The sequence below is a fragment of the Musa acuminata genome, chromosome BXJ1-7, assembly GCF_036884655.1.
Source record: "Musa acuminata AAA Group cultivar baxijiao chromosome BXJ1-7, Cavendish_Baxijiao_AAA, whole genome shotgun sequence".
Lineage (NCBI taxonomy): Eukaryota > Viridiplantae > Streptophyta > Magnoliopsida > Zingiberales > Musaceae > Musa > Musa acuminata.
The window spans coordinates 37,649,227-37,667,383 of NC_088333.1; the positions used below are offsets into that span (position 1 = coordinate 37,649,227).

The following is an 18,157-nucleotide window of genomic DNA, read 5'->3' on the forward strand; positions in this document are numbered from 1 at the left end:
CCAAGCATTCAAATGCTAAAATAAAGAACCGTAGATGTTAATAATTGGTTGATGATAATTATGTTATCATGTTTTAGATAATTATCATATTCTAGATACGTTCTAAGTAGTGGCTCATGATCTAAGAGTTATGGGGGTAGTGCTTACACTTCCTTAATCTTGAGGTGATATGATGAGATGATATGATTCTATAAATAGGATCATAGTTTATGAAACGAAATAAATTGAGGATCGGACCCCCTCTCGACATTGACCCCCTAGCCAATGTTAAGGGATCGGACCTCGAACATAAAAAATACCCTCAAGTCGAGAATCCCCCTCTCGACATTGACCTTTTGTATAAGAAGACAACACTAAAGCAAGAATCCAAGTCCCTGCTCTACCTCGGGACGATCCAATGAATGATGCTTCGACCTAACCCGACACTGACCCCCTTGCCTCAAAAATCCACGTGGACGACCTTATGTTACATAGATCAATTGAGTTGAGCCATGCTGACTCCTCGACCATGACATGATGTTGCACAATAGTAGGTAACGATGAAGACTTCGATCCGAGCATCCTAGGTAATTTCCGATATAAGGGCTTCCTCTTAGCTTTTGATAAATCAAACCAATTTTGATATGGATTTTGATATGGAGGATGTTAGATCCAAAGGTTCGGAAAAATAAATGTATAATAAATAGTAAGAGACATTAATAGTTGGCATTGAAGAAATTTGTATCAGGCTTAGTGTAATGGTTAATGGATTTCAATTTAATATTTTTAATCATGAAGTAAATGCTTTCTCTTTTATTGTTATGATGTTGTATTTTTATTCGGTTTTCAAGAACGTTTGATATCCAATCTTCATGATCTTTGTAAGAATTATACAGTCATCATACGTACCTATCAATTAGAAATTAGAAGCAGCATTTCAAGAATTTAACATCAGGAAGCAAATCCACATTTATAAATTTCTTTAACTACAGGGAAGTTTGGAGAAAGAAAAAACATGTCATCACTATCATTGCCGGTATACATTTACATCAAAATGATGATTTAGAACTACTATCTGTCGAACCAAAAAAGAGAAAAAAAGAAAACTCATAGAGCTTTACAAGAGGGAACGATATTGCTGTAGGCGATGATCTCAGGTATTCTTCTCCAGAACAGACAAAGCTGGTGTCAGGTAGTTGTTTGCTTTGTCAGGCAAATGTGCTACCTGCAAAAGCAGCAAACACTTGAAATGATACCCGAACCACAGACTAAACAGTCTCATCAAATTAACAGGGTTAGATTGAGATCCATTACCAGTTCGTAAAGCTCATTCCCTTGCTCTGCAACATACTCATAGCACACCTGTATGTAATAAGAATGTCAATGTAAGCCACTCATCCAACAACAACAACAACAACAACAACAACAATAATAATAATAAGATAATTTGAGAGGTTATTGAATGAGTCTCACATCAAAACTCTTGTTTCTTGCCGTTGAGTCATGCAATGCCTTGACACAGATATCTGCTACATCAGCACAGCTGATACCCTGTGTCACAAATCAATGTCAGGGAATTCTTGTGGCAATGGCATCGTGAAGTTATCAATGTCGTGGCATGTTGGGCTCACCTGAGAGATCCTGTTCCCTTGATCAAAGATCAGTGCACGCTGGCCACCAGGTTCTTCCTGAAACACAACTTTATAATTGGTCAGGAGGTATTTGCTAGGAAGTAGATAGATTTAAATACCATTCTTTCATAAACAAACTAGGGGAAGCTTATGACCTAATGCAACAAAATCTATTTGTATTAAGAATGCAGAGTGGTGTAGACTATGTGTGACGGGGGGTATATGCTGACATGCTTAATTTCATAAAAGATAAGAACGTGAACATGAACATCAAGATACTGATGGTTACCTGCAAAGGACCGGGGCGAATGATCGTATACCCGAGGCCTGATCGTCTTAATGCATCCTCGCCAGCCTGAAAAGGAAAAGACTGAGAAACAAGTTGAGCTGATGGTACAAATGGCAGCAATATGAAGTACCTTCTTGGCTTTGAGGACCTGGTCTCTTCTGCTTGATTCAATACCAGATCCTGTGCATGAAACCAATATGAAGTCGGTTTCAATGCCAGTCTGCACAAATCAAGGATTAAACTCTTTGATGATGACATTCATAAATTAATTTATTTAAAGAAGATATGAATCAACTTATAGAAAGAACAATTAGTTCTAAAAGAGAGTGTTGTTGGATGCATAATGAATGGCCTTGCAGATTCTTCTGAAAAATGGTAAAAATCTATGCAACATCTCACTGTCTGGTCATAATTCATTTCCCTTTAAACATTTTACTGCCTAAGTAGATTAGGGAGTTTACAGTTTTGAATTCAAGTCTCGTTAATGATACTTAGAGAAATATAGCTAAATCCTCCTTTAAAGGATTGTAGTGCAGATTATTCATATGATATGGGAACTCACAGGTAAGGCTTTTATGTATTCCATTATCAATTTGAAGCTTCTGGGATCCTGCTTATTTGCTCCAGGTGCTTCGACAAGTTTCTGCAGGAAGCATTATTGCATACACCTCAGAAGAAAGATTCCATCACATGACTACAGAAAAATGAAATAACATTGAGCTCTAAACTGATTCAAAGTTCAATATTAAAGTTAAACCTGTCTTCTTGGCTCAAATCGGATTGTCAATGTATGCACAAGGAAAGGGTCTAGTGGAGGATCATCTGGTTTTACTGGACGAAAAGATGAAAAGGGTACTCTTACCTGCATATTGCAGTGATGATGAGGTAGTTAAACACTATTATACCCAACTGACGTAAAAGATGAGTAAGAAAAAATCTAAGAGACACAAAGTTAAGCTAATCCTCACCCTGCAGAAACCCACTTTTGTGTTTATTCGAGCAAAATACAATTTGCTTTGAGAAGTATCAGCTAGTGGGCCAGTCTCAAGTATCAATATATACGACTTCCCATTTCCACCAACAGATAGAAGCAAACCATCATATCTGACAATGTGATTGAACAAGATTAAGCAGTGGATTGTGTTCAAGCAATACCATCGATACAGAAAACAATGTAATGCATCGAACCACACTAATGGGAGATATAAAGCACCTGTCAAGGGTTGAACCCAATGGAAGAGAGAACTTTTTTGAAAGTTCAACATATCCACCTCTAGTGAAAACATATCCTGCAAAAGGAAAGGAATTAGAGAAGATACTAAAGTTTTTTTTTTACACCATTCAACGTGAGGATGAATTTTCATTGTTCCAATCGGGATATTATAGTCAAAATGGAAGATTAATTGCTTGGTTTTGAATTCAAGGAAACGGATAGATGAGTGGTACTTCATTACTACCAGAAAAGACAGCATCACCAGTCTCTGTAAATTCAAATTTTGCATCCATTCCTCCGTCATATTTGGCAGCAACTACATCCTGAAAGTAGGTTCCCTTGCGAACTTCCCAACCTTCTAGTGACTCAGCAGATTTAAACTTAGCAAGCAAGAGTTTGCTTTTGCTGCTCTTACCAGCTCTTAGCTGTGCTAGCTGGTTGTTATAATCCTGCAAGCATAAGAAGAATTCCAATGACCTAAGACCTCTGCTGCACTACCTATGAATATGTTAGGCAAGAAAGCCACTATGACAAGTGAAAGATGAGCAAGTAAGGATGATCGACAGAAAAGTACCTGAAATGCTTTGGTGACATTGCAGACTCCTTGGTAGTCAACTCTGTTTAGGTCCCCAGTAATAGCAGAGCGTGCAGTTGCACAGTATATTATTTTATTGCAACCTTGGACAGCAGCTCTCAGTGTTGAAGGTTCACCCACATCACCAACCACTATGGATACAGATCTTGGAAGCATATCTATCACTTCGGGATCAGCTTTTCTTACTAAAGCCTGATAAATGATTCAAACAAATAAGATGATTTTCAACCTAGATGGCAAGTAAATCAAGCAAATTCTGATTTAGCTTCTTAGTAGGAATGTATCTATGAGACTAGCTTCCTCCAATTGTTACCATTCTTCAAGAGAAATCTCCCATGTGCAGCCAAAGTAACATAAGTATTAGTATCTCAATAAGATAATTATGTACTATTGGAAATAACATTGCAGCAGATTTTCCTTTTTCAAGATTTCTGGAAATTAGAAGAGCATTGATTATGATGAAAATATTGTATCTTGCAAAGATTATAATATCAGCACTAAGGAGGTGAACTCACTTGATATATTGCTGATATGTAACTTCCTTAATTGCTCTAGGAATTGATGGCTATATTTATGAAAGCATTTCATGTGTATATGTTTATATGAAAATGTTAGTTCGAGTATATATCTTAAGTCCAGATTTTGGAAACTTTACATCACTACAGGCTTTCTTTGAGACTATCAATGATACATTACATTGATTTTTTGGCAGCTAAATTAGCACCAAATCTTTTAGCTTCTCTAATTCCCATATCCCTTGCTTTGACAATTCTTCTACTTCTTTTGCCCATACAAAGTTGCTATATGGTACTAGGGCAACATTACACAATTGATTACCAAAAAATTACATAAATTTAAAAAAGCTTAGACCAAGAGTTTCCATGGTAAAGTTCCATTTCTAAGATATTAGTCATTTTCTAATTAAAAGAAAGCATAGAACACATTGCCACAAAAGTATTGTCATTCTTATTAATTGGAAAGCTCACACTTCAACTTTTAGTGGGTTGATATGAAGACTGTAACTTAAGTCAGGCACTTAGCAGGTTGAAATCTACAAACCTTTTGATAATTGTGCTTTGTTGTATATAGTAGGTTCATTTAGTAACATGTTTTGTGAAACATACAATTTTTTAATCAAAATATGAAGAATATCCATAAGCAATATTCTTCAATAAATTTATGTTATACCAATTGAAACATGAAATAATTATTATTTTCAAATTTAAGGTCCGTGGAAGGAAGGTGCTAATGCTTGTCATTTAGTAAGGCCATGGTCATCCACATGATGTTGAAGATACCCTAAACTAATTTTCTGTAAGAATTTGTCAATTACATGTATAGACACACATGATAACTTGCCTGGTATAAAATTTTAAATATTCTCTTATATATTTTTGTTGAGACATCTGAGTTAGTTAGTTCATTGTTGCACAAATGATGAGTCTCAAGTTTCCATGTGTGAACGTCATATACATCATTTGATATAATAAAAATTTCTTGCAATTTTTTCTAAAAAATATTCTCTTATACAACTAAATGGAGTCAAACATCATTTGACATTTACTAGAAACCTTTTCATAGGAATTTTTAACTTTCAAGATAAATGTAAAATGTGGCAGCTATCTACCAAACAAAAGAAGAACAGCCAATTGACAAAGTGTTGACATTCAAGCAACTATTGATCTTAGAATCACAACATGGTAAGTCTTCCGTAATTGCAGCAAGAGATAATCCAATGGCCATGCCATTCCCTATCTTTGTTAGTCCCACAGGAAGTGGGTCAAGAGTAAGATAGTTGAATCAGGACTGCTGTGTGAACTAATAACGGGTTTTTATTGTGATTGATTTCATAGAATGCTTCTTGACCCATCAAGAAATCCTCCATTTTGTATCCACCATAAAGTTACTTTTCCCAATTAGCGAAAGGCCATGGATATGGATATGGTCAGGAATTCGATCGTACCTTGACCTTGTAGCCACGGAGCATGAGCTTCCGGACGACGATCCGGCCGATCCGGCTGGTGGCGCCGACGACGAGGACGGTGGTGTCCTGGGCCTCGGGGACGGTGAACTCGCACATGGGACCGCGGATGAGGAGGAGGCCGTCGTCATCGTCGGTGAGGGACCGCGAGATCTGGCCGAGCCCGGAGAACTTGCGCCACACCTCGTCGAAGATCTGCCGCGACCGCCGGCCGAGCCCCACGGGGTTCACGTCGTCGAGCGTCACCCCCTCCTTCCTCCTCCCCTTCTTGGCATCCCCATCGCCCTTCTCCGCCTTGCCCTGCTCTTCGCCGCCGCCAAGCTCGCTTCTTGGCCGCGCTAGCGGCAGCGCGGGGGAGGGCTTGAACCGGAGGCGGCCGGGATTGGGGACGGGAATCCCAACGAGACTGGATGAGGAGGAGGGGCGGAGGCCGGTCTCGTGGTGGTAGATTTGGCGGAGCGCCATTATGCTTCGCGCGTGAGATGTGAAGAGGAGAGACGAGCCATGTAGCTAAATGGGGTGGGAATTTTGGAGCGCAGCTGACGGCAGCCACAAATATTTGCGTGCGTGCGGTTGGCGAGAAGTGAGAGCGAGGATCAGTTATCCGCCGCAGGGCAGCTTTTCTTGACGTGCGAGGACGTGGCACGAAACTGTTGGCCTTTTATGAAGCGGGGCCACAATCTTCAGGTGGGCCTTCAGCCCAACTAGCCTTGCCACGTTGGCCGGAGGGTAAAAGTCTTTATTCTGGTGGACAGCTGACTCCGTCCCTGTCGGACAGGGTGTGCTCGCGGGATACGACGTGGCTGTCGGGTGTTCACCTGTTTGATTATGGCGCCGTGGATTTCCCTTCTCTTGTTTATATATATATATATATATATATAACGTATTTAAACATATTGTGTAGGAGTATAACGCAGTGGCTATCCCTTGAGATTTAGCCCACAGGATAGAGCGGAGTTGAATGGATATGTGGGACCAGCAACCGCGTGGAAGATATGTTGAACCGATGCAAAGAGGAAAACAAGAGAAGAAAAGATGAGAAAAGAAGATCGTTGCTGTCCTTGATTCATTTCTGTTGTTGCTACCATATCCACGTACTCATTTTTCGAGCAACCAAGAGTGCGTTGACGTGATTGAGGTGCTTTATCCTCACACAAAACTTGTGGAGATGAAATCAAATGGAATTTTAAGCGTAAGATATTTGTTTATTGGCCGGAAATAATATTTCAAATTAATTTCATCATGATTTGATAATCTTGGAGTTGGTATTTTCATCTACTACTACCTCCTATCACGCGATCACAATGCAATGCAATGCAAATTAACATTTACAGGAAGGACTTCATTAATATTAGTAATGCATTAATGTCTCTGCAGATACTTTTTACCTATTCAGAATGTGGATCCCCCCAACCGAGAGAGAATCACTCGAGAAGCATTCTGCGGACCTCTTTTGCCAATAACATGAATTTTTTGGGACAAAAGGTAAAAGTTGGCAAAGAGCTTCCTACTAGTTTCATTTTCAAGGAGCAACATTCTACAAAATGGACAGGGTAAATAAAAGCACATTGGTCGTGCAACCCCGCTCTTCCCCAACTCCCTCCAGCTAAAGACACAAGGAGTAAAGAAACTGATTGGAAACTAAGAATGGATGAATCAAAACATCTATAATACAATTATCATCCACGAATGATGAACTTTACTGCATGAGAATAGAAGAACCGCCTCCAGCTGGTTTACCTTCACAGGTCGGAAGGGCACGGTTATCGTCTCGCAGATGAACTTTCTGTTGCAGTGACACAACAGAGGTGGAAGTCCACTTTCCTGTTCTATCAATTGGGTCATGTCATACCACTGATTCATCAACCTCATTTTGATCTGTTAAACCACCGTTGGCTGTGTATTCAAATAGTATGAATATGTGGTGTGTGGAGGCTAGTCTCCCGTCAATCCTTGGCTAACAATACCCTTTCTGTACATTGTGCTAATTGGTATTCGCAGCAACCTCAGCAGCACGCTGTCTCATCATCTCCATGACTGCAGCCCTCCGCCGGGAATCAGATTGCTGCTGCAACCTTCTCAAATGTTCTTTCAGATCTCTGGAGAAAAAGAAAATAAAATTAAGGTCAGTTTTTCAAGGTGGCAACAGAAAAAGCATCTTAAAATAATCAAGAAGAATACAATAGATGGAATAAATGAAGTACCTGCATCGCGGTACACCGCAGTCTGATTCTTTACAAGCACGAGAGTGTATTTGAAGGAGATACCACATCTTTTTACACAGAACACAACCGCCTGAAGCACGTATCTTGCATTGTATACCATGCCGGAAAAGACCTTTAACTTTACGGCAGTTAGGATATTGACATTGAGGAGAGCGACATTGCGAAGCATGGACCAAAAGATCTAGCATTTTCCTAAGCTGCAGCACAGATGAATTTGTGTGAGGACATCATAGCAAATAGTTATATTTGCCAAATTGTGCAGAACTTTTATGGACTTCAAGAAAATAAACAAATCAAGACCAATGTTACATCTAGATTCTACCAAAAGTAAAGCAGCATGAGTCACATACTTTGCATTGCATTTTAAGTGAAAATTTCTTCAATAAAGATCCGTTGCATGAAAACCTGAGTCCATAGCTACTAGGTTCTAAGAAATTGCATGAAAAAGATATCAGCATGAAAACCTGAGAGCCCATTGTTACCATTCTAAGTATCAACATATGATGTACAAAAGATATTAGCATCAGTAGAAACATTATATAGACTGAAAAATCTAAATTGTTATTTATCAACCAAGGCTGGTGCAAGTCATAGAGGCTAATAGTAGAACTGGCCTTCAAATTGAAGCAATACACTTTACTCCACATGATCTGTTTTTTGTTCCTGAGTAATGAAAGTCAACCTATAAAGGGAAACAGGTTTGTGGATCTTGAGATCTTGAGCAACAAGTATTAAAAAAGAAAAACTTCAGCAACAAAGTCTATTTTACACACACATACACAGGATGAGCTCACTAATTATGAGCAAATTTTGGATCATAATTATATAAATGCATATTGCAGAACTAGCACAAGCAAAAATACTGAATATGCAGGACTTTAATGGATATAGCCACAATATTATATGCTAGACTAATAATGATGGAAAGAATACCAATCTTGTGCTTGGCATGCTCCTGATAGACATAAATTCAACATCATATAAATTATATAGTTTGTATAATGAACAAACACAGAAAGCGAGGAACACTTAGGGTCCATGGATAATCCATCGTTGGAGAAACCTTGATTATGTCATCTGTGACAGATTAGACTACTTAACTGATGAGCAAAGGAAATCTCTAACTTCCTAAGCTAATTTAAAATGCATTGAAGGATTCTGAGTTTTGGGGATGAACCAAGATTAAGATGGCACATAGACCATTTATAGGAGCCTTACGTTATATGAGAAGTTGGGTAACTGCATGACTCTTAATATTCATTGTATTTGCTGCATATTTCTGTTTATAGCATGCAGGTATTTGTGTAATCTAACATATATGAATTGTCAAAGAACAGAACTATTCATAATTTGCCAAAGTAAATCCAGTACATATTATTGTAATGTTTATATGGTTTTGCTTTTGTTATTGTTGTTTGGTGAAGGGAGATACAAGGCATACACAGGATATATATATGAATTTTGGATATACTTATTCAAACTAGTCAGAATTTACTGAAAAAGCACAAGTGATGACCTTAATCTTGTATATTCATCAACATGTAAGATATGGATACAGAAAAAGGATCAACATGAAATATGTAGGACAAGCACCCTGATAACCTTCACACTTATTTGATCAATCATCTGGAGTAAACTGTCTTGAGTTTAAGAAACAAATTAGAACATTATATCATATAATATACAACTGTTTGTTTCCTGAAAAATTGTAGGCAACTGACACCAATCTTGCAGCTGTTTTTGTTTAAATGCAAACTGGAAGGTCTAGATCTCAAGTGCTAATCATATATATCTTGACCAACTAATCTACCTCATATTATGCATAATAGACATGTTTAGCTTCTCTCTCACCCACTCTCTCTCTTATGCATAATAGACATCAATGCACATATCTGTTTTCCTCTGATATGCTGGTAATCATATTATGACAAAGCAGCAAGCAGTTCTGAGAGTTTGCTTGACTGTAGTTCTAGACTTTGCGCCTTCCAACCCCATCTTGTTCCTCTTCCCTGAAGTTCTTTTCATGGCTAGGCTAGATGATGTTTATAGGATTCCTTGTGTTCTCCAGGTATCACTCAGTCTGACCATCTTGACCAAGGTGTTCAAGTTCTATCCACATGAGTCCAAATCGTAATCCTACAATCTTCTCTTTTCCAATTCAGTCTCATTTGTCCACACATCTGAACCAAAGTCTAGAGGCACAACCACACTGAAACAAAGCCTTGTCATCCAGCACTTAATTAGTTTATGGACACCATAATATCAATTTGGGTTTCTTTTTACATTTCCAGTAGATTTCACCATAAAAAAGCTCCTTTGAACAAATCTCATAAGAACTGTCATGTCTCAATTGCCTATATGAGTTTGTTCAATGATTTATCATCAACAATTATTAGCTATTAAAGAATAGTTACCTCGACGGCTACTAAAACAATCAGGCACATAGACCACCTCTTTTCCATATTGCAGATGATGTGATCATCAATTGCACAAGACCAAGTTACAAGAATGCTCATCTGTTCTAGTCATTGTAAGGATAAGCTACTCATATTTAGATCTAATATACTCGGACTGAAATGAACCTTTTGGTGATATCTTTCTAAAGTAATTGAAACTTGGTGTTATTAAGAAGATAAAGAACACTACTGGCATAATTACACAAAACAAACTACATTAGGAAGATTAGTTCTAATTTGCAGGAGAGAATTTCCATTCATAACTAACGATCAGCAAGGTTAGGACAACAAAGTCATGTTAAATTTCAACAATTGCTCCCTGTTTGAATGTGGTAAACTGAAAGAGTTTATTATTTCTTATGAACTACAGATTCAATACAGGTTACCCTGGTAAAACCAGTGTTTGACACACTGCCTGAAATGATATGAAATGGACAGTATGTACCAGTCTATCGGCTGAACCAAACCAGCCCATTTCGGATAGTACGTGAAACAATAGGTTAGGTATCAATTGTTATGGGTGATGTATTGACTGATGTGGTTAAAACTAATGGCGTATTACCTAAGATCTGTCGGTACTGATTGGAAGTTGACTGATACCGATCCAAAACACCAACAGTCAAACTGATCATTGAGGTCTCTTTTGGGGCTTTAAATCTCCTCCCTCTTCCCTTTTTCACTTTCACTCTCCCATCTCACTCTCACCCCCTCTCATGCACTCTCTCATTCTTACAACCTAGAATTCTTATTCATTTATGTAAGGTTCGTTATGCCGACCTCTGGTACGGACGGTACATACCAATCTGACAGAGACCGGTACACGAATCGCCCTCTATCAGGTGGTACCATTATATAACCCTGTATCAGGCAATACAGGGTCTATACCAGATGGTAATAATCAAAATTTGATCGTTACCGACCTGTGCCAATCAGTAACGGTCGGATTTTGACCGTTATCGATCAAGGGCTGAGATTGCCCTTTTCAAATGGTCAAATTGACCGTTTGAACAATAGGAAAGGGTTTTTAAACCCTTTCCTCCCCCCTCTTTCAACTCATTTCACTCTCTCAATCTTTTCAACTCTCTTAAAGTCTTTCTCACTCACATCTCTCTCTTATTCTCACATTTTTAGTCTCTTAAACTCAACAAAGTTATGACTCGTGGATTAGATGAAATTTGAGAAGCCAATTTGGGGGGATTAAAAGGAAGAACACTCTAATCAAGAGGTATGTATTTTCTTGCTAGATTTTTATTGATTTATGAGGAAGAACACTCTAATTTGGGAGGCTAATTTATAGTTGAGTGGTGGCTACAATTTGAAGGGGACGCACTAGATTTAAGGAAGGTTGTCGTCCGTGTACTTTCGCATACAACGACATCTAGTGGTCGCGAATGTAATTGGTCAACGTTTGCATTGATTCATACAAAGATCCACAACAGACTATCGCATAGATAGTTGGAGAAACTGGTATATATCCACTATAACATGTGGCTAAGATTGCGGTGTATCCTCAATGTCCTTTGTGTTTTCTCATCAAGGTAATAGAAGAAGAAGAAGCAAATCCCCAACATGAGGAAGATCCCCCTCGGTCAAAATATGGCGAAAGGAGCCAGACAACATCAAGTCAGACTGCTCGAGGAACTAGAGACACCCAATCGTCACAGTCGTTCACCTAGTTGTCATGAACTTAGGTGGTGTTGCCTAAGTTGTGCGATACCCTTGCGTGTCCGTTCGCAAAGGGTCAGCCTTCCTGAAACTTCTCATGGTCTCTTAAGGACCTACAAAAGAGAAGACAAATTAGAGGAAACATTTAACTTGGGATCCCACAAGCAGCCAATTCAACAAACACTTAATAGGCAATATAAATTATAACCATAGATTTTACAAGCTCTAAATGGTCACATGACAAAGGGTTTAAGGTGGTCCGCCGTAACCAAAAGTCTCCATAAGTGCCCATAAGATACTATTGCGGAACAAAGCAGCAAACCAACCCTATACACTACCCCAAAGGCCCATTCAGCCATATGCCACCCGAGTAGCTCCTGGGTGCTATGTTGTCTGACACTTCACACCACTTTACGGAGCTAAAAAAACCCTAAAATGACTACCTGGATGGTCTATTTCTGAGTAGTTTTCCCTTTGCACGATGACTATACAACTTGCGTTTATAAGACTCAAAGAACCATGAAAGCCAACCAAAATGGGGTTGCCAAGCTTTTTGCAAGCCTTCTATATGTTGTGCAAAGCTTGAACAAAACTGAAATATCACAAATATACACAAGCATTACATCAAACACCCTGTTTACTACTTTGTCCGTGACATAGCGTACAAAGGCAAAAGCAAAGAGGAAGGCAATAGCATCAGCTGCACCATTGGAAAGAATCGAGTCGGGCGACGAGACACCTTCCCAATAGCATTCAACAACCCGCTCGGTCTAGAGACAAGGCAGCGACGTGGACAACAATGCCTCGACCAATGATGGCGATGACGCTGGGGAGTCGATGGTCTTGTCTACACAATTTAAGGATGGTGCATGGACCAAGGAATAGTATTTTACATATGTCATCCAAGATTTAGATCATGGAACTCGACAAGGTATTGGTCAAGTTTATACACAGAAGGGAAAGACAACAGATGATTTTGAGCAGATACGACAGAGCGTACATGACGTAAACACAGAGTGAAGCTCATCGTATTTACAACCATTGTATTATGAAGAATCTTACGACCAACAATAGCACGATGATAGTTGGCCATACTTCTTCGAGTAATAGTACGATAATCGATCTTACGATATGGAACAATAGATCAGTAGCGAAAGTAAGAGTTCTGACATTTTCCATGCTTTGCATCAATATATGCCACATTCGTCTTTGCCTCAAGAGCTGCATCGGACACATGTGATTCACAACGATCAGACTACAACCATCACCACATTAATGCACCAATGACATACGATGTATTTGTACACTATGTCATGAGACCAATTTTAGGATTGAGTCTGACAAACATATCAAATTGATATATAGATAAAAAGGTAGAACTAGGTATATCCATTGATCGATTACTTAATTTATTTGAATCTAAAAGTTTAAATTGTTTAAAAAATAATCTAACAATTCAAATCATTTCTTTATAGACAATTCAATATTAACGGATGGACGATTTGCAATGCACTACAAAGCTACTCCAAGCCCGAAAAAGATGTGCTACTATTCTTATCTAATTTAGATTTTTTTGCTAAAATTATACTAAATTTATATTTATTTCTAACTTAAAAACCTTAATCTAATTTTTTTTCTATTTTTCAGGTATTTTTAGCGTACTGATATACGATATGTTGATGCATCTCGGTACGTACCATACTAACCACTGATTGATACATCAGTACGGACCGATAAGACGAACCTTGCATTTATGACTAATATACACTTTATTATTAATTAAATACAATAAGATTATCATTAAATTAGGATAAAAATGCTAAAATAGGATTTTTTTTGTGAATTTCTAACCATTTTTTACTTTGTTTTAAAATCAGGTATATACCAGCACACCGACATATGTGTTAGGATCCCTTAAGATTTCTTTATTTTTTAAGCTTTTGAATAATGTTTATTGAGTTTGTTTAGTTTAGTTAGAGTCAGATAGAGATTTATTTAATATTTATTATTAGAGTCCAAGTCCTGGTGGACTCTGGGTGGAACTCTATAAATAGTGATGTAACCGTTTCTTTTCGGCAGACAATGAAATATTATTGTCTTTTGACAAACCCTAGGAGGCCGATCCCCTCGAAGTGATCATTCCCTTTTCTCCCATTTCTTCCATGATAAAACCCTAGGGTCTTATCATTTGATATCAGAGCAGCGATCCTCGACGTTCTCGCTGCGGTTATCATCCAAAAAGAGAGAGAGAGAGAGAGAGAGAGAGAGAGAGAAAGAAGAAGAAGAAGTCGTAGCCTGCTTCCCCTGCTTCCGGCCAGCCCACCCGCCACTGTTGCTCTCCGGCCAGCCCACCCGCCACTGTTGCTCTCCGGCCAACAACCACCATCGCCCCGCTTCCCGGCCAGAGCCCACCGCCGCCCATCGCCTCCCACCCGAGCCACCACAACTGCCAGGAGACGATGCTGCTAGTGTCCCATCCCGCCGCAACCCCGCTCCCCTTCTCCACCACCACCGCCGTTGCAGGGCAACCCATTCTCCACCGCCGCTACTGCTCCCCAGCCACCAACCTCCCCTTCTCTAGCACCGCCGTTGCTTCTCGGACAGGGCGACTCACCTCCCCATCGCCGCCCCTGCTTCCCGGCAGCTCGCACCCCTGCTTCCCTTCTTCCCCACCGCTATTGCCTCCTCCACCGCCGCCGCCGCTCGACCACCGTCGCCACTGCTCCCCGGCCAATGACCTTCCCTCCCCATTGCCTCATCTCACTCAAGCAAGAAGGGCCATGGCGGCTACTTCGCAGCCAGCGGACCACCCCTCTCGTCGCTTCTACCGTCGGCGATGCTGCCCCTAGCCGCGACCCTCGTTGCCTCCTCCTCGACCACTGCCGCCGCTACTCCCCGACCAGCGACCTTTCCTCCTCACATCTTTGCGCCGCCCTGCCGCAACTCCAGCAACGCACGCACCACCGAGTCCCCTTCTCAACCCCGGCCGTTTTAACGCTGCCTCCCTCCTCATGGCAATAGAAATAGGGCAGCAACTCTTCCTCCTCGGCAACTTCGGGTCGACATCAGAAACAAGAACTGGGGATTACATATTTGCAGTCTTACGCAATAGCTACCGATAACTCGGTGAAAGCACAAATGGAAGCATTAGAAATCAGAATTGAGAACCGACAGCAAGAAACACTTAATGATTTCAAAAAGAGCATACTGGAGAGCCTTAACAACTTGCAACAAGATGGGAGCTCAAGTTCTATGTTGAACAGATCTAGAGATACAGGAAAAGAGCCCCAAAATTGTGACACAAACTACCCATGCATTAAGGTAAGATTTCCGAGATGGGAAGATGAGGATCCGACTAGTTGGATCTCTAGGGCAGAAATTTTTTTTCGCTTTCACAGGACCCCAGAAAAATCCAAGGTAGAAATAGCCTCAATCCAGTTAGACGAAGATGCAATCCAGTGGTATGATTGGTATGAAACTTGCCATGGAGTTCCTTCGTGGGAGCAATTCAAGAGAGGGCTTCTTGTTCATTTTAGCCCATTTGAATACAAGAATGTTGATGGATAGCTCGTCAAAATTTGTCAGAATTCTAATGTGTTGGAATATCAGAGCAAGTTTGAAAGATTAACAAATCAAGCCAGAGATTGGCCTGAACGACAACTTGTGTGTACATTTATTGAAGTACTTAATTCAGATATCCGGTGTGAAGTTAAGGCTCGTCAACCCCGCACTATGATAGTTGCGATCTCATTTGCACGCTTGCATGAGGAAAAAATCAGCAGGAAAAATCGTCGAAACAGAAGTAACCACAAACAGATGACCAACAAGCCACTCGCCCCATCTATTCTCAACTGGAACCCTAACACCGGAAGACTAACACGAGAAGAACTCAAGGAAAGATCAGTGAAGGGTTTGTGTTGGCACTGTGATGAAAAGTGGAGTAGGGAGCACCGATGTAAACAAGGGCAACTTCTTATAATTGAACCAATTGACGAGGAACCGGAAGCTAAGAATGTGGACTCCGATCATGAAGGTATGGATTCTAATGAAGATGTTGGACCTATCATACATATAGTGCATTCATTAACCAGCTACTCTAACCCGCAAACTATGAAAGTTGGAGGAACTCTGGAACATCAGCATGTTATAGTTTTGATTGATACTAGTAGCACTAACAATTTTATGGACAATAAAGCTGCTGACCGATTGACCTACCACATTGAAGGTTGTAACAGATTCGAAGTAAAGATCGCTGATGGACGGATTTTAACTTGTGATAGCAAATGTTCAAAGATAAAACTGATTATACAGGGCCAAGAGATTCTTACAATGATTACTACATTAAAATGCTGACCTATTGCTTACACTATCAAAAAGTGGAGACCATACTTACTTGATCAACGGGTTGTGATGCGCTGCAGATAGCCTATAACTGAAGTGCTGAAAGAGAAGCTCCCCGAGTTTGATGCTGCTCAGCCTTGAGGACAAGGCTGATTTGAAGAGGGAGGAATTGTTAAGATCCTTTTATTTTCTAAGCTTTTGAATAATATTTATTGAGTCTGTTTAGTTTAGTTAGAGTCGGATAGAGGTTTATTTAATATTTATTATTAGAGTCCAAATCCTAGTGGACTATGGATGGAACTCTATAAATAATGATGTTACCATTTCTTTTCGGCAAACAATGAAATATTATTGTCTTTTGACAAACCCTAGAAGGCCGATCCTCTCGAAGTGATCAAGGAGGCCGATCCTCTCGAAGTGATCATTCCCTTTTCTCCCCTTTCTTCCATGATAAAATCCTAGGGTCTTATCAATATGGCACACCAGTACCGATCGGAAGATACCGATCCATCCACGGACTGATACCATCGATCTGCATGGTATGACTATCCCTGGGTAAAACAATTGTTATGCAATCTTCATGTTATCGAATTCAATACAGGGCTATATCTTTTGACTATCATTTTGATAACCAAACTAATTCATTATCTGTATTCTTCCACAAAAAGAAAACAAAAAAAAGCTTAAGAGTTATAGAAATTCTTTATAAAAAAACATAATAATGGTTCTGAAAATGTTAGAAACATTCTAAAAGAAACAAAAAGGACAGCATGACAATGACTAAGAATTAACACGATACTATGCTCAATGAATTGGTGACATCCAAAATAAAGTGCAAATTTTATTCGATAAAGTTACCTGTAAGACTCGTTTTGCCCGAGCTTCTTTGTTTTGTGCATCATGATCAACCATCGATGGATGATTAGTCAACATATGAGGATGATCGATACCACCTTTTTGATAACAAGTATTGCATACATCAAAATCCGGACAAATTTCACAACGCCAGCCGTGACCAGATTCAATATCATGATGGCAGACAAGGCATGTGGTCACAAATGCAGGCGCAGTAGGATTATGGAGGTGATATAAAACCATCATTGATGAATGCTTAGCACGGCGAAGAGTATCATATTGATAATGGTTTCCTTGACAAAGACTCAGAAATGCCTGCCTGGTGTCAAAAAATTCACTTTCTAAGATATCATCTTTGTCTTTTGTATCCTGAGCGACATCATTTATTTCAACCTACAGGATAAAAATGTGTACTGGATCAAAGTTTTGGTAATATACACAAAAAATACACAATAACAGTAACTCAGCCACAAGCATGCAGGTCTTTTGTGAGATGTATACACAGACACACAAAAGAAGATAAGATTGGAAACACAAGAATGAGCATTCCATTACAATAACTCACTGGATACAGAGTATGCTTTTCCCTACTATTAGTAGGATGTCTATCCCTTTCATCAACTCTTTGTTCTGCTTCGTGGCACCTACAAGTCAATAGAAACAAATCAGTTCCAGACTCCAATATTTTCAGCTCCTCTTAGAATAACACACATGGATGTTTGAGCAGAATAAATTCATTTAGAAGCAACATAGGACCAATGAGGAAAGACATTTAACCAGAGTAGTCCACAGCAAAGTATGCAATTTCGTACCGTACCGGAGTTTCGATGTTCACTCGGTACGATATGAAACTGTATACCAAGCGGTATATCGTTCGGTATGTATATATATATATATATATATATATATATATATATATATATATAT

At 39.5% G+C, this 18,157-nt stretch overlaps 2 protein-coding genes across 5 annotated transcripts in view; both read right to left on the reverse strand.

The window, feature by feature from the left end:
* Nucleotides 1-930: 930 nt before the first annotated feature.
* Nucleotides 931-6,223, reverse strand: LOC103992310 (protein HIGH CHLOROPHYLL FLUORESCENCE PHENOTYPE 173, chloroplastic). Its single transcript, XM_009411956.3, has 13 exons — nt 5,671-6,223; nt 3,687-3,899; nt 3,357-3,561; nt 3,113-3,188; nt 2,868-3,003; nt 2,657-2,761; nt 2,462-2,542; nt 2,030-2,119; nt 1,900-1,965; nt 1,611-1,667; nt 1,453-1,530; nt 1,294-1,341; nt 931-1,204 (listed from the first exon to the last, which is right to left on the reverse strand). The coding sequence occupies exons 1-13, from the start codon at nt 6,151-6,153 to the stop codon at nt 1,133-1,135; spliced, it is 1,710 nt and encodes a 569-aa protein (XP_009410231.1). The 5' UTR covers nt 6,154-6,223; the 3' UTR covers nt 931-1,132.
* Nucleotides 6,224-7,180: 957 nt separating this feature from the next.
* LOC135679219 (probable histone acetyltransferase HAC-like 1) overlaps nt 7,181-18,157 on the reverse strand; it is a 32,740-nt gene continuing 21,763 nt past the window's right edge. For all 4 annotated transcript variants that reach the window (XM_065192718.1, XM_065192716.1, XM_065192717.1 and 1 more), the window contains 4 exons: nt 17,796-17,874; nt 17,234-17,623; nt 7,893-8,110; nt 7,181-7,787 (listed from right to left, as the gene is read on the reverse strand). In XM_065192718.1, the coding sequence (XP_065048790.1) occupies nt 7,673-7,787; nt 7,893-8,110; nt 17,234-17,623; nt 17,796-17,874 (802 nt within the window). In that variant the 3' untranslated portion in view covers nt 7,181-7,672. The remainder of the gene's footprint in view (nt 7,788-7,892; nt 8,111-17,233; nt 17,624-17,795; nt 17,875-18,157) is intronic.